Here is a 13,763-nt window from a genome sequence, read left to right as displayed (position 1 = left end):
CATCCGTTGGGAGGAAACTGTTAGCTGTTGCTTTGGTTTTAGTAAAAAAAAAAATCCTATCAGATACTTGAATAGTGCTTTTGTAACTCAACACACTCTCAATGTTGACAAAAGTAATATTGTTTTGTCCCTCGACATATACTTTACATATCACAACCTGTTTTGCATCCAGCAAATGGCCTGTGTGATACAAGGATCTGCTAAATTATTTATTACTTGAACACGTCGTATAGAAAAATAAGATATTTTCAAATATTGTAATCAAATTATCCTTATTTAAAACTTTATAGAGTAAAGTTCCAGCCTATCGCCTTCTGTGGAAAAAGTGTTTGAAAGTGCCTTCTCGCAATTCAAGATGCATACGCAACATAAGTCTTTTCAACTGCAGAGGCACTTTCAACACTTTTCCCATAAATTGAATATGAAATACAGATGACCGAAGTTTTAAGTATGGATATTTTTCTAACACAAGCTCATCTATTCACTTTATAGGGTCTTTATAACCCTTTATGGAGTGAATGAATAGGTTACCAACATGTTCTGGGTGATTGGTAATGTGTTGCTATGCAGTTGCTAGGGTGTTTTGGGGGGTTATTAGCTGCTAGCTTACTGGTCCAAATCAAAACAAGAGTTTTGTTAAAATCCATAAGTATCAGTAATAACAGCAAATACCACTAAGAATATGCCATTGAATCTAGTTCTTAGTATTTACATTTAATGTGTGTATTTGCATACATGTTTCAGATATGGTCCGTCGTTGGTGCACGTTGGAAGGTGGATTTCTTAGTTACTATGACAACGAGAAGATCGCCACACCTTTGGGCCGGATTGACATCAGCAGCGTGGTGAGCCTGGCCATCAACAACACTGAGAACATCACCGAAACAGGGTACACTTTTTTCCCTCACACAGTCTCTTTCCCTCACACCCTCTTGTTAATGAACTTTTGCTTGACCACCTTTTGTGGGTTAGAGGTTACAGTAAGCATTTTTGAAATGACCCCACCTCAGACTTTCCATACACTAACAAATTAAAGACATGAAACCAAGGAAACGTAAAGAGAGTAAACCAAAATGCTGGCCAACCTCTAACCCAATTAACCTGACCCTCTGGGAAATACCAATTTTTCTCAGATTCTATTGAGCTCTCGCTGCTGTAACAAAACTACCCCCCGTCCAAAAATGTGGGCCACAAGTCAGAGCTGTTAAAGCCATTAAGAGAGTGACCTTTCCCCCTGGATTAATCTCCAGTGTTCAGCTGTTTATTGTAAGAGCAAAAGACTAACAGAGATTAATCACCATCCTTTCTGTTTCACAGCTGTGTGCATGTGTGTTTTTCAGTCATTGTGTGTGTGTTAATTGCTGTTTCACACTTCCCCCAGGCCAGTGTTCACCTTTGAGTTGTACCTGTGCTCTCAGAGAGTGCTGGTGCTCGGAGCAGAGACCTCGGATGCACACCAAGATTGGACGCATGCTATCGCCAAGGTTACACTCCCTCTCTAACACACAAGTCTTTAAAGATTTATGGCAACTTTACCGTCGCATGGATTTAACATAAGTGTGCCGTTTCTGTGTTTAAATATGAATTGCTGCTTTTGCCGCACTCTACTGTATGAGTTGACTCTTGAAGGTCATTTTATTGTGTCTTCGTCCCTGTTGTGTCGGAGTGCATTCATGTTTTTCTTGTGTGAGTGGGTGTATGCTATTACTCCTTCAAACAGATCCATCTCTCTTGCCTCTCATCCCTCACTCACACACATATGCACATTCCCATTTAAGTGAAATGTGGAGGCGCTAGTGTCTAGGCTGAAGTGTTTGTCTAACTCCAGCTAGGGAATGTTCAAAGAATGTTTGTGTTTGTACCACTATCCGTATATGCCGGTTTAATGCAACTCCAGGGTTAGCTGTAGTTTCAGTTTGGCAGAAAACACTAGAAACTTATTTGTGTGATCTACACAAGCCCCTGACTCTTAAATGTTTTCTCTCTGCCTTTCACACGGTTTCTCTGTCTAATATTTTTCTCTTTCTTTCCAGTGTTTTGTCCCGGCAAGGGCAGATGCTCTACTGAGGCAGGACAGTGAGCTTATTGGTCGACTGCACTATAAGGAGGGCCATGACCTTTATCATTGGCGAATGGGATGGTTTGCTCTGGTGGGCTCAGAACTCTACTTCTGTTCTGGAGATGACGATGAAGAGGAGGGAGTTCTTCAACTCAAACGCCTACAGGAGCTTAGTGAGAACAAATATGCACACATATCAGTAGAATGAAAGATATTAAAGGAATAGTTCATCCATGTTTTTCCAAACCCATATGACTTCTGATGAACACAACAGGCAAGTTTTTGAAGTTATCATGGCCAATCTTTCAATATAATGAAAGGACTGGAACTGTTAATCTCTAAAATACCCCCCAAAATACCATAGATGTATCATGAAAGTGGTCCATAAAACTTGCTATATTTCGAGTCTTTTAGACCTATTCGATTAGCCTGACGTGGTCATACTCAATTCTAGTCAGAATATGAGTCTGAAACTGCTCCATTGGGCTGTGATTATGATTATTTTCCGAACTAGGAAAGACATCAATTGGACAGACCTACAACCAATCAGAGCAACGAAGGGACGCATAACGTTACTTGTCAAATGTCAACAGAGCTCAACTGCACTGTGATGCCAAGTCCGTGTTTTTTCCGCGGGTTCTTTTCTATGTCTGCGGGTTGAAGCGACTATTATGTGATATATAGACCCTGGAGTGCGACTTTTATCAGGCAACCTTGCCACAATAACACACATTTTACCCCCCAAACGCCATTTTTTCACCGGAGAACCCCCCTAGTAGTTGCCGCGTTTTGTTGTAAAAACTTGGCAACCCTGTCTGCACGCGCGCTGAAATCAGGCTGGAATACACGATCTTTGCCAGAGTTGTAAAATTATTTAATGATACACAGAGTACTTACCCAACATGATCATCATTTCTGAGAGAAATTGTGAAGGTGATGCAGATACAAACAAGCTCTGTGTTTAGGATTCAAACAAATATAATCCAAGCCCCTTTACTTAAGTTACTGTTTATCATCTGTCCGTCATCGTCTAAAGCCCGCCTGATGATTTCATTGGTCCGAACAGTTTCTGTTCGAGGATAATCACTCCTCTATGGAGCAAGGCCAGACCAAATTGCCCGACCTAAAATTTTTGTGGGTTAAGTTCGGCTGGCATCCAGGCTACTCTTCGATAGCTTTGTGTGAGGAATAATATTGTGTTATTTTAGTATTATTATATACTATTAAAATAGTTCATATAATGTTATAATATTTTGAATTAGCTTATCTTTTTTATTTTTTCAGTTTGTAAGGAATTATGTTGTGTTTTTGTAATTTGTATTAGCTTTATTTTCATTTTTATATGCCAGGGAGCACTGACATCTTTTGAAAGAGTACTGATCTCTTGATCAGGCTTGTGTACAATTCAGAATTAAATTAGGAATGAATCCTAAATTCCAATTCAATTGGATTTGAATTAATGTCAAAAACAGGATGTAGAATTACAATTTGAATTTAAATTAAAGGAAGTAGTACTGAAATTCAATAAAAATTCAAAGAAATTCATATACATGTCCATCTTGCCATAGCAGCTTCATCTGCACCTGTTGAGAGAATCTTTAGTGTTGCAGGAAAGATCTTCAGAGAAGAACGACAGTGCAGACTCAATGATAAAACATTTGAGAAGTGATTGAGAATTAGATGCATCAATGTTGCTTAATGAGTTTTGCATGGGAATTAATGATAAGTGCATTTACAACAACTTTGTGTTATTTTATTACCTTGAAATGAAAATAACATTGGAACAAACTAATTCAACAACATTGAGGTTTAACATTCATTTATTTAAATAAATCATTATCTGTATTTTAGAACAAAATGTATACAGGGTTGAGGAGTGACACTGTAAAAAATGAATCATGGGTCTTGTAATTTTCACACACACACAAAAAAATTCAAATATTTATTCATTTGAACATTTGAAAGAATTTCTGTTATGTTGAAGTTTTGACCATTACCATTGTGCAGAAGAGTATAGATTATAGTTAGGTTGCGATGTGAATAACTGCAAGTATTTTGATTATTATTATCAAGAATGTTGCTTTGTTCAATAATAAATAACTTTGCTAATGCTAGTGCAATAACAAGTTTGTTTCTACTTGTGCCAGCATCAAACAGACTATTAATTAAATAACATAACTGAAAGTCAAATATAAACAGGTCATTTCCATTTACTCTAATATATATACATTTCAAAATCAACTTAAATTAATATTCCACTAATAAGATTTAATTAATCATAAAAACAACTGAAATATTATGTAATATTGTCACCATCATTTTTTAAAAGTAGATACTGTGTAATATTTTTACAGTGTAGATGCATGTAATAAAGTTGTGTTATTAAATTACCAAATTAATGTAATTGTTGTATTAGAGGTAAAATGTGTAATTAAATTAGTTACTAATCATATTAAACTGAAATTACTTTGCATTGATAAAGTAATCCAAACCACATTTATAATGAGTGACTTATAACAGTAAGCAATTACATTTCCAAAGTAACCTTCACCAGAGTGTATGTGAGATTAAACACATTCTTTCTGTGAAAGGAATTTCTTTGAATTGTCATGAATGTAATTCTACTTCCTGTCATTCAAATTCAAATTCAACTTCCTGTGGGGCGGAATCAATTCAATTCAAATTCCAATTCATGAATTGAATGGAGCCTAATTCTGAAATTCTGAATTTTGCACAAGCCTGCTCTTGATCAAAACACATGCAAATAATAAGCAAAAACAAGCGATTTAAACGATGCCCAATTGGCACAAAGGGGCCTTAAGTGTGCCAAGAAAAGAACAGTGTTTCTCACAGTTTCAAAAGCAATGTGTAGTGATGGCGGTGAGCGGAGGTTGTTCCATGTCAGACGGGGGTTGTTATTAACGTTTTAAAATTTCACATTTAAAGAAAACAGCATATAAATCAAAACTGTCTAAAGTTAAGGGGGTTGGGTCATTTAAAAGCAGAAGGTCTGTCCTTTCTTTTGATATATTGCATGTTTCGATATGTATACAGTGAAATATTCTAGGGGCCATAACATTTTGATGATCATGAAAAGTTAGATCAAAAATGCTGGCGCGGAGTGGCAGCTGGTTTTAGTTAACAATAACAACTGTGGTGAGGAATAGTTAAAAAAGGCTATTTAATTCAAGTGAATTTGTTTTCAGTTATTCACTGAAAATAGTATCTGTCCTTGCTTCTCTTGGCATTCTTTAGAGTTCATTATATAAGTTGCAATGTCCAAATCACAAACAAATTGTTTTTTATGAGCCAGACAATCAGTTGTTTCAGTTTTTAATGTTTTATTCTCAAATGGGTCTGATCCGATTCTCTGGGTCAGTTTGCTGATGCAGTCTGATTGCCTCAATTAACAGCTCGCTGGAGAGGAAGAATAGCAGTGGGTAATGACTAATGTTTCATTCTGTGAATCAAGCCAAGTGTTGTATGGACCACTTTAATGATACTATAATTGTGTAATTGCATTTTTTTTTTAATTGTAACTGGATCCAGCACATTTTTCTTCTTTTGTGTTCCATAGAAGTAAGAAAGTCATACAGGTTTTTTGTTTTGTTTGTTTGTTTATTTTGTTGCATTTTCTGAGTGAACTAACCCTGAAATTGACCTCTGAATGCGTGTTTGCATGTGTGATTCAATTCTAGCAGTTTGTTAACACTTATTAGATCCTCTTAACAGGCCTTTTTATGATTATCTGTTTTGAAACGATCACCCGTGCCTTCTATTCTTTCATCTAATTACATCAGAGATGTTTGAGGTGAAGTGTCACAGTAATAGTTTGAGTCGCCTTGAGCCTCACAATAATTTTCTTGAAATCTCATCTGAAAAATGATCCCTAGTCTTCTGGGCCACCTTCTCTGTCTCCTGCTAGTATTTCCTCATTGGCATTCTCAGCGTGCTAATGTTTGTCTCCGTTCCCACGTCTCTAAAAGACTCGTCTGGTCACACGTCTCGCCTGTCTCCAAGGGAGACCGCAGTTGCCGATGGCAATCGTGTTTGGGCGGGAGGTAGTTGACATGAGCTTGGCACCCATGGACCAGATTTGCAACATTTTCAATCAATTGCGCTAGAACGAGGTGGGAAAAATCAATGAATCTCTTTTTTTTCCCCTAATCCGTTCAAGGCCAGAAAAAGGATCAAATCCAGAAAGCCAACATACTCAGGGCAGGATTAAGAGGGTGATGCCTCAACAGTTTGCGAAGCCTTGAAATGTAGCGTGGCACGCTAACGAAGCGTCTCCAGTGGTTTAAGATCTCTGTAGCGACAGAACATATGGGCCTCAAAGGGCTGCAACTCTGTGAAATTAGATTAGGACACAGACATAGACAGAGCAGCAGTTCACTGCTTGCCCCAGCTCACCCTCTTTTACTCGCTTCTGCAATGTCAAATGCATCCATTTAACAACTGAATAGCTCTATGAAGAAATGGCATCTGAAAGTCATACATTATATTTTGTCTACAAAGAGGCTTTTGAAAGAGATTCACAAATTCTTCAAAGCGCCTCAAAGTAGTTTCTTTAAGCAGGCTGAATGACACTATGACAATGTTGTGTGAATCCATGTTGATTGGGACACTTTTTCATAGTCTTTTCACTGGCAAAATGTGTCCCAACCAAACCAGAATTCACCCTATTTGTGAAAGACTTTGCTGTCCGTGGTCCTGAAATCTGACATAGAAGTACATGCAGGTCCTCCATTAGGATCTGATATAAGGATGTTTCATGCACAGTGGGGTCCAAAAGTGTGGACCATGCTAAAAATCTGGTATGAAACTAATTTAAATCTTAAAATATTAAGAAAGGTTTGTAACTCGAGTTGGTAACTCTTTGTACAGACGGCCAGATGGAAGCTCAAGATGCTCCTTGGATCATCTCAAATAATGCTGGAGACCTTTTTTTAAGCAAACTTTGAGTTAATATAGCGCTCATGTTGCTGACGTTTAAAGGTGCACTATGTAACTAAAACAAAGGTGTAGTTTGACGCCTTTGTTTGAGCTCGGAATCTTGGGACATTGGTCTTCACCTCACAGCCAGTAGAGAAGTATCGGGATAGAACTCGGCCAGGAATCGAGTTCATGAATGCGATTATTAATGTTACTGTAGTATGAAGCAGAGCAGGAGCGAGTGTTGAGGGAGCTAAACAAGGCCGCTGGAGCGATTTTTAATAAGATGAATGCAACACACGCCGCCCGAGCAGCAGGACTTTTATTATGCCACAGACGCCGGCACCATTTCCTCTTTTTCCGGTCACGAGATTGGAGTGTGTCGAAATTTTTTTATGACGTTACTATGTGCATTTGCTCGGCGGCTGCTGTGACACTTGTTGCACACTGCTAAGAGTAAAAAGCTTCTGCAAAATAAAACGGAAACCGAGGGTAATGCAGATATGATGCAATTGACAGGCATCTCCCTCAGACGTCCCGGTTCATTGGTTAAAAAATGGCAATTTTCTCACGATTTACAAATAGTTGGAAACATTTGGGATATTGTCAGTACTCAATTTAACAAAATATATAACACTGGCCTAGTGGTTTTTGGATTTTTTTTACCAAAAACAATGTTACATAGTGCACCTTTAAGTAAGAGAAAACTAAATACTAAGAGATTCTAAAAGTCATACCCATATTTTAGTTCAACATTTGTTGTGCTGTTGTAATCAAAACTATTATCACTAGTGGTCTGAGACCTGTGGGGCAGTGTCCATTGGGAACTTTAAGCATAATTACTTTGAAAATTGACTTCGAAAATTGACTCTGTCAACATAATCTAAAAACTCATTAAATGCAAAGGAAGCTTGCTTTCCACCTTTAATATGAAGTCATTCCTCCTTTGTAAATGATTTGTATGTGTAAACAAGAAAAAGAGTCGAGAGGGGTTATTGGAATTTCCATGTTAGCCCCAGCACAACAACGCAGTTAGTTTAATTCATTTTTTTATTCCTTAATAAAAGTTAAGGCCGGTAATGTTTAATGGAGGTTAAAAGGATGAAATAAGTGCTGTATGTGTTTTTAATTTTATTTTTTATCAAACTGTGATAGTGAATGTTTGCCTCTTTTCAGCAATGGCTTTTAATAAAGCTTGTGTACCCAGTAGCGTTTTTTCAGTTTTTTTTATTTTTTATAATTTTTAATAACATTGGTAAACAAAATTTGCCAACCTTGATAATAGCTAAAGTGCAACAATTAAAGTGCTTGTTTTTAGCACTTAAGTTATGTTTTGGTTGATTTTGTTTGAGCATGGAGTTGCAAAATAATTGAGCAATTTTGTTCGTACTTGACCTGTTTAGGTTTTGCTTTTATTACCCAGAAATCGATTAATCTCAGTTTATGCACAAGTGATTGACTATGAATTTGATGAATTCATTAAATTAATACAAAGATTAAGAGTTTTGGTCATTGAATTTGATTTGAAATATTAGTCTGGTACTTGAGGGGGACGGGGGGAGAGACGAGAGGGAGTGAAGAAAAATGACAGATGTTGAAGAATCAGTGACTCTGAATGGGTATGTACAACTCTTCATGTGTCTGATGGGTTTGGAAAGGCAGTTTTCTCATGTACGCTGTAGAAATTAATGACCAGCAGCACTCAGCTTTCTGCTCCACTTACTCCAGCTGGAAAGTTTACAAAACACTAAAGCTTTCATCATGTTTCTGTTTTATTTCACTTGGCTTGAAATGCTTTTCATTTCAGTTTGTCAGAGTGATATTATCTTCATGACAATGTAATAGTGTTATGGACAACTTCAGCAAAGGTTTTCCTGTATTTCCTCAGCTGTGTCCACTCATATGGAGGGTGATGAGAAGATTCAGGTCTTACTCATGGTTGAGCGTGGAAGGTACGGTAAACTGGACACCTTACTCAATATAAGCAAAGTCTTTTATTGCATTATGAGCTTTTAATAAACATACACTACGTTTTAAAAGTTTGGGGTGATTTGAGATTTGTTTTTTTTAATGTATTTTTTTAATGCTGATCTAAATAGATTGACTATAAAGATATTTATAATATTACAGCAATTATGTTTACTATGTTTGATTAAATAAATGCAGCATTGATAAGGCATAAGAGATTTTTCAAAAATATATATAATTTTTTTTTACTGACAGTACAGCTTTTGAACAGTAGTGTACAGTAAATGTAACAATAATGTCATAGCTCTTGTCAGGGATTAATATTTTGAATATTATTTTAATTTGGAAATGTGTGTGTGTGTTTTTTGTTGTTGTTGAAAATACAGAACTGTGTACATACATGGCATAACCAAGCAGGACTTTGCACTGTGGCACTCTTCCATTCAATTGGCAGCTGGGACAGACGGCATGGCTCTCGGCAACCAGCAAATGAATAAAAATGATGTTCCTATCATTGTGGATAGCTGCATTGCTTTTGTCACCCAATATGGTAAGCCGTTTATATTCCTATGTGATCTAATCATTTGCATTACTTTTTCAAAGAAACAAAACAAAAAACATTTTTTTTTTATTTATTTTTTTTTACTGCAAGGACACTATAAAGTTATCTCGCAAAGCTCTTACCACCAGCGTTGCCACAGTTACTTTGAAACAGTAATCTGATTACTGATTACTCCTTTAAAAAGTAACTTGGTTACTTTACAAATGACTTGATTTTAAAAGTAACTAAGTTAGATTACAAGTTACTTTCTTAGTTACATTCAGCAGTTGCCGACAACACCCCTGCCGCCTCAACATAGAAATGAAAACCGTTTTTGGCAACACACTTTATTGGAAGTGCATTTTTGACAGTTACGTCAACAATGTATCCTGACTAGAGCCCTGCATTTATGCCTGAGCCTGACGGCCCCGACTTTTTTACGCCCCTTTTTTTAGGCTTCTCCTTCGTTTTATATTTATTTTAATAATTAAAAGGAACAATGAGATGTGCTGCGCTGGTGGAAACAACATGAGACCATGATAGCTTACGCCACTGTCAAGATATGGCTCGCGCAGGGTTAAAGAGTCCGTTTCTTCAGTGCAGCTGCTAGAGTTATGGCCTTTTTACAACTGGTTCCTTCATTCATTTTCTCTTTCGAGATGTATTTAATTCCGATCACTCAAACAAACCAATTCAGAAGATGCATGAAAGCATTTCAGATGAAACCGGACAAATGTAAAATAGTAACTTACAGTGACTTGGATAAGTAACTTTAATCTGATTACTGGTTTGGAAATAGTAACGTGTTAGATTACTCGTTACTGAAAAAAAGTAGTCAGAACGCGTTACTATGTAATGCATTACTGGCCTCACTGCTTACCACTGACCGTTCCCCTCAGGTTTGTGTTATGAGGGAATCTACCAGAAGAGCGGTGACCCGGGACGTGTGGCTCAGCTCCTGCAGGGGTTTTCCAAGGATGCTCGGGTTGTTAAGCTACGGGTTAAAGACCACCAGATAGAGGACGTCACAGACACACTCAAGAGCTTCCTGGCTCACAGTGAAGACGCTCTATTGGCTAAAGAGCTGTACCCTTTTTGGATCTCTGCCCTTGGTAAGTGCTGCCAAACCACTTAATCAGTTCCTGTGAATGAGCATTAATTTGTGCTTAATTATAGATAAAACTACTCTAATGTTATGGAAGGTGCATTGACTAGTTCTTTAGCATAACTGTTGTTCATGTACTTTACTGTAAGTACCGATACCACAATGAGAGTTGTCATGTAAATTACACTGATACTAGTGAGTTTTCGAGTGCGGGCTACACAATAATTAGTCCCCTTTCCCTTTTCAATAAAAAAAGTTACTTAGGCATCACTACTTTGGATTTTCTTTGTCATGTGTGTGTCGCACCAATGTTTATGCTTGTTTTTTGTCTTTCAGTCTTCTGGCTTTAGATCTTTTCTGCTTCATCAGTCGTATATGTAGTAATTCTTGCATCATCTCTGTTGGTAAAACACAATAATAAATGTGTTCCATTGTGTAATTTCACATTACTAAACAACACCATGCCACTAGCGTATCCACAGAGGCGGCAGCCAATGAGCTTGAGGATTCTGTCATTTCAACAAATAAATAAATATGGTGACCTGCATCATACATAATTAAAACAATTATAATTATAGAAAACCACTTTGATTGCAGTCTTCATCTCATGTGAGAATGCAATATTCAGATGATTATCAACAAAACTATTATTTCTTAATGTGTAATACTTTTTAAATCAGCACCGAAAATACTGAATGCATGGGTCTATACCCTATATCTATACCCGGTTTTCATCATTTTTCAGGTACCGATATTTCGGTTCCAGGTCGGTACTGAAATTTTAAAAATGTGATGATACCAGCATTTCTGTACCGAGTATATTCGATACTCACTAATATGCAGCTGCTTTCAGTTGCTACTTAAAGTTTGTGTTTATCTAAGCAGAGGGCTCCAGATTATAGCAGAATATATTCTAGTGTGTGTGAATATTAAGCCATAAAAGACTATTTACATATTAATCCTGCATGTTCTGTGTCTCTGTGTGAGTGAACGGTGCAGACATGCGGCGCAGACATGTTTTTAGCTTCTGCCGTGTCAATATTCGGACATGAACCCATGATCCACTCTTAGAGTCACTTCATGTGCATTTACCGTTTAATTTGAGAGAAACTATTGTCATATCATAAACACACAGACACTCAAAGGTCTTCACAGCAACCTGTCAAAAAAAACGTTCGGTTTGACTTGAAGAAATTGACAAAAATATATTAGGCTACTCAATGTAATATTAATAATGTTTAGGCTACTTATAATGATTATCATCATGAATAATAAACTCATTGGATTTAATAGAATATTTTTTTCAAATAAAATAGTAAAATAGATTTTGCTGTGGTACCCAAATTGGTACAGAGAACCGTTAAATCACTGGACTACTGGAATTTTGATATTATGACATCCCAAGGTTCTGTCTTGTCATTTGTGTAAAATGCAAACAATCTTTGTGTGAATAGACTGGATACACAGTATATTTCTACATTTAAAGAGTGTTTATTGTCCATGGATGCAGATGAACAGAATGAGAAGGTCAGAGTGCAGAAATATTCATCCTACATTCAGAGTTTACCCAAGGTCAACCGGTCAACTCTTGGTGCCCTACTGCAGCATTTGTACAGGTAATTTCCTCTTTTCGTAACAGCACAGTCTGCAATAACATCTCACGCCAGTAACATTTCCAGTTGGTATTGTGTTTATGTTTGAAGTCTGGTTAAATAGCTCAGAGTAAACATGGGCACTCCAAACCCTCTCTGGGTATGTCAGATTGCTCGAAATATTCCTGTAATGACTGTAATTGTTTGAAGAAGGCTTAATTGGCCCTTTTGGCATATTTGGAGTATAGCCTAACATTTCCCCCATGATGTACAATAATCGTTTTGTTGTCTTCGGGTCTACACTGCATTTGCACCTGCCTGCTTTGTTTTTGTTGCTTATATATGCTTTCATTTAAATCCACCCACTTCCTGTCATAACATTCTGGATAAAACTACCTTAAAGTTGTGCAAACAATAACACTGTGCCAACAAAAGAGGGCTCATTCGGTGAATTCAGAAGTGTATATATGTGTTTACTTGTATGGTCGGAGTGTGTATACTCATCTATGATTTATGTAGGTCTTTTTCCCCCACCAGTATTCATATATTTATGCACATATTTTACGTCGGCACAGGATCCAGAGGTGCTCGCACATCAACCAGATGAGCGCGCGGAAGCTGGCATGTGTTTTCTCCTCGTGCCTGTTTCAAACGGAGGGACACACGGCTCAGGAGACCCGCGTGGTGGAGGACCTCATCAACAATTACATCCAGCTCTTCTCTGTGAGTTAAACGTGTGTCCTCTCTCAGGATTCAGGCCTAGTTGATCTCTGTCACTCGATTCCCGAGGGTCTGCTAAATGTGAGACTGCTCCAATATCCATTTCCCTCGTATCTATAACATCATGTTCACAGTATGAGAGCCAAAATACATTGTCACAGTGCTGTTATGATTTCACAGGTGTGTGGTGTTAATAAATTATTTATACTGTTATTAGCCTTTTTTTTAGTACAGGAGAGAGTTGATTTAGTTATTAGGGTTCTGCTTCATTAGTAGTTTCTTACAAAAGAATCTAATGCAAGAAATGGTATCTTGTCAATTGTAATTATTTCTCATAAAAATACAGCAGGCTTGTCCGTGTTGAACCCCCCATTTGAAGTGTGCTATAACATACTGGCAAGCTGTGGCTGTGTACCCATTACAGAGTATATGACAAAATTCATGGTGCTGAGAACAGTGGATAGCTTTTCCATTCAACACCACGAAATGCGCAGCTCTGGTAGAAGTGCGTGAAGAAGGGGACGGTGTTCGTGTTGCACTTGGACGCTTGCCTCTGTAATGGGATTTACAGTGCTGTGCTGTGCTAATTCCCCCTCGGCTCGCTCATACTTTCATAGGCCCCCTGGCTTCACACATTCACGCGCTTGTACTTTTAGAGAGAAGGAAGGAAGGAGAGCGTGTGAAATGTGAAATTTTGTGTGACAAATAGCCATAATCTAGAGAAAAATATGGCAAATTACATGTAGCATAACAGGGCATGCAGGTGTAAATTATAAGTTTACTATACACATAATTAAAAAATAAATAAATTTTTTATTACAAATGAGCCAACTACTCCGTTTT

At 37.4% G+C, this 13,763-nt stretch overlaps 1 protein-coding gene across 1 annotated transcript in view; it reads left to right on the top strand.

Moving 5' to 3' along the window:
• Nucleotides 1-13,763, top strand: part of arap2 (ArfGAP with RhoGAP domain, ankyrin repeat and PH domain 2) — a 156,262-nt gene that overhangs the window by 120,159 nt on the left and 22,340 nt on the right. The window contains exons 16-23 of the mRNA XM_067437348.1: nucleotides 745-889; nucleotides 1,382-1,484; nucleotides 2,034-2,232; nucleotides 8,883-8,946; nucleotides 9,349-9,512; nucleotides 10,403-10,615; nucleotides 12,119-12,224; nucleotides 12,776-12,923. Of these exons, the coding sequence (XP_067293449.1) occupies nucleotides 745-889; nucleotides 1,382-1,484; nucleotides 2,034-2,232; nucleotides 8,883-8,946; nucleotides 9,349-9,512; nucleotides 10,403-10,615; nucleotides 12,119-12,224; nucleotides 12,776-12,923 (1,142 nt within the window). The remainder of the gene's footprint in view (nucleotides 1-744; nucleotides 890-1,381; nucleotides 1,485-2,033; nucleotides 2,233-8,882; nucleotides 8,947-9,348; nucleotides 9,513-10,402; nucleotides 10,616-12,118; nucleotides 12,225-12,775; nucleotides 12,924-13,763) is intronic.

The sequence above is a fragment of the Pseudorasbora parva genome, chromosome 1, assembly GCF_024679245.1.
Source record: "Pseudorasbora parva isolate DD20220531a chromosome 1, ASM2467924v1, whole genome shotgun sequence".
NCBI lineage: Eukaryota > Metazoa > Chordata > Actinopteri > Cypriniformes > Gobionidae > Pseudorasbora > Pseudorasbora parva.
This window is presented reverse-complemented; position numbering and strand designations above follow the sequence as displayed.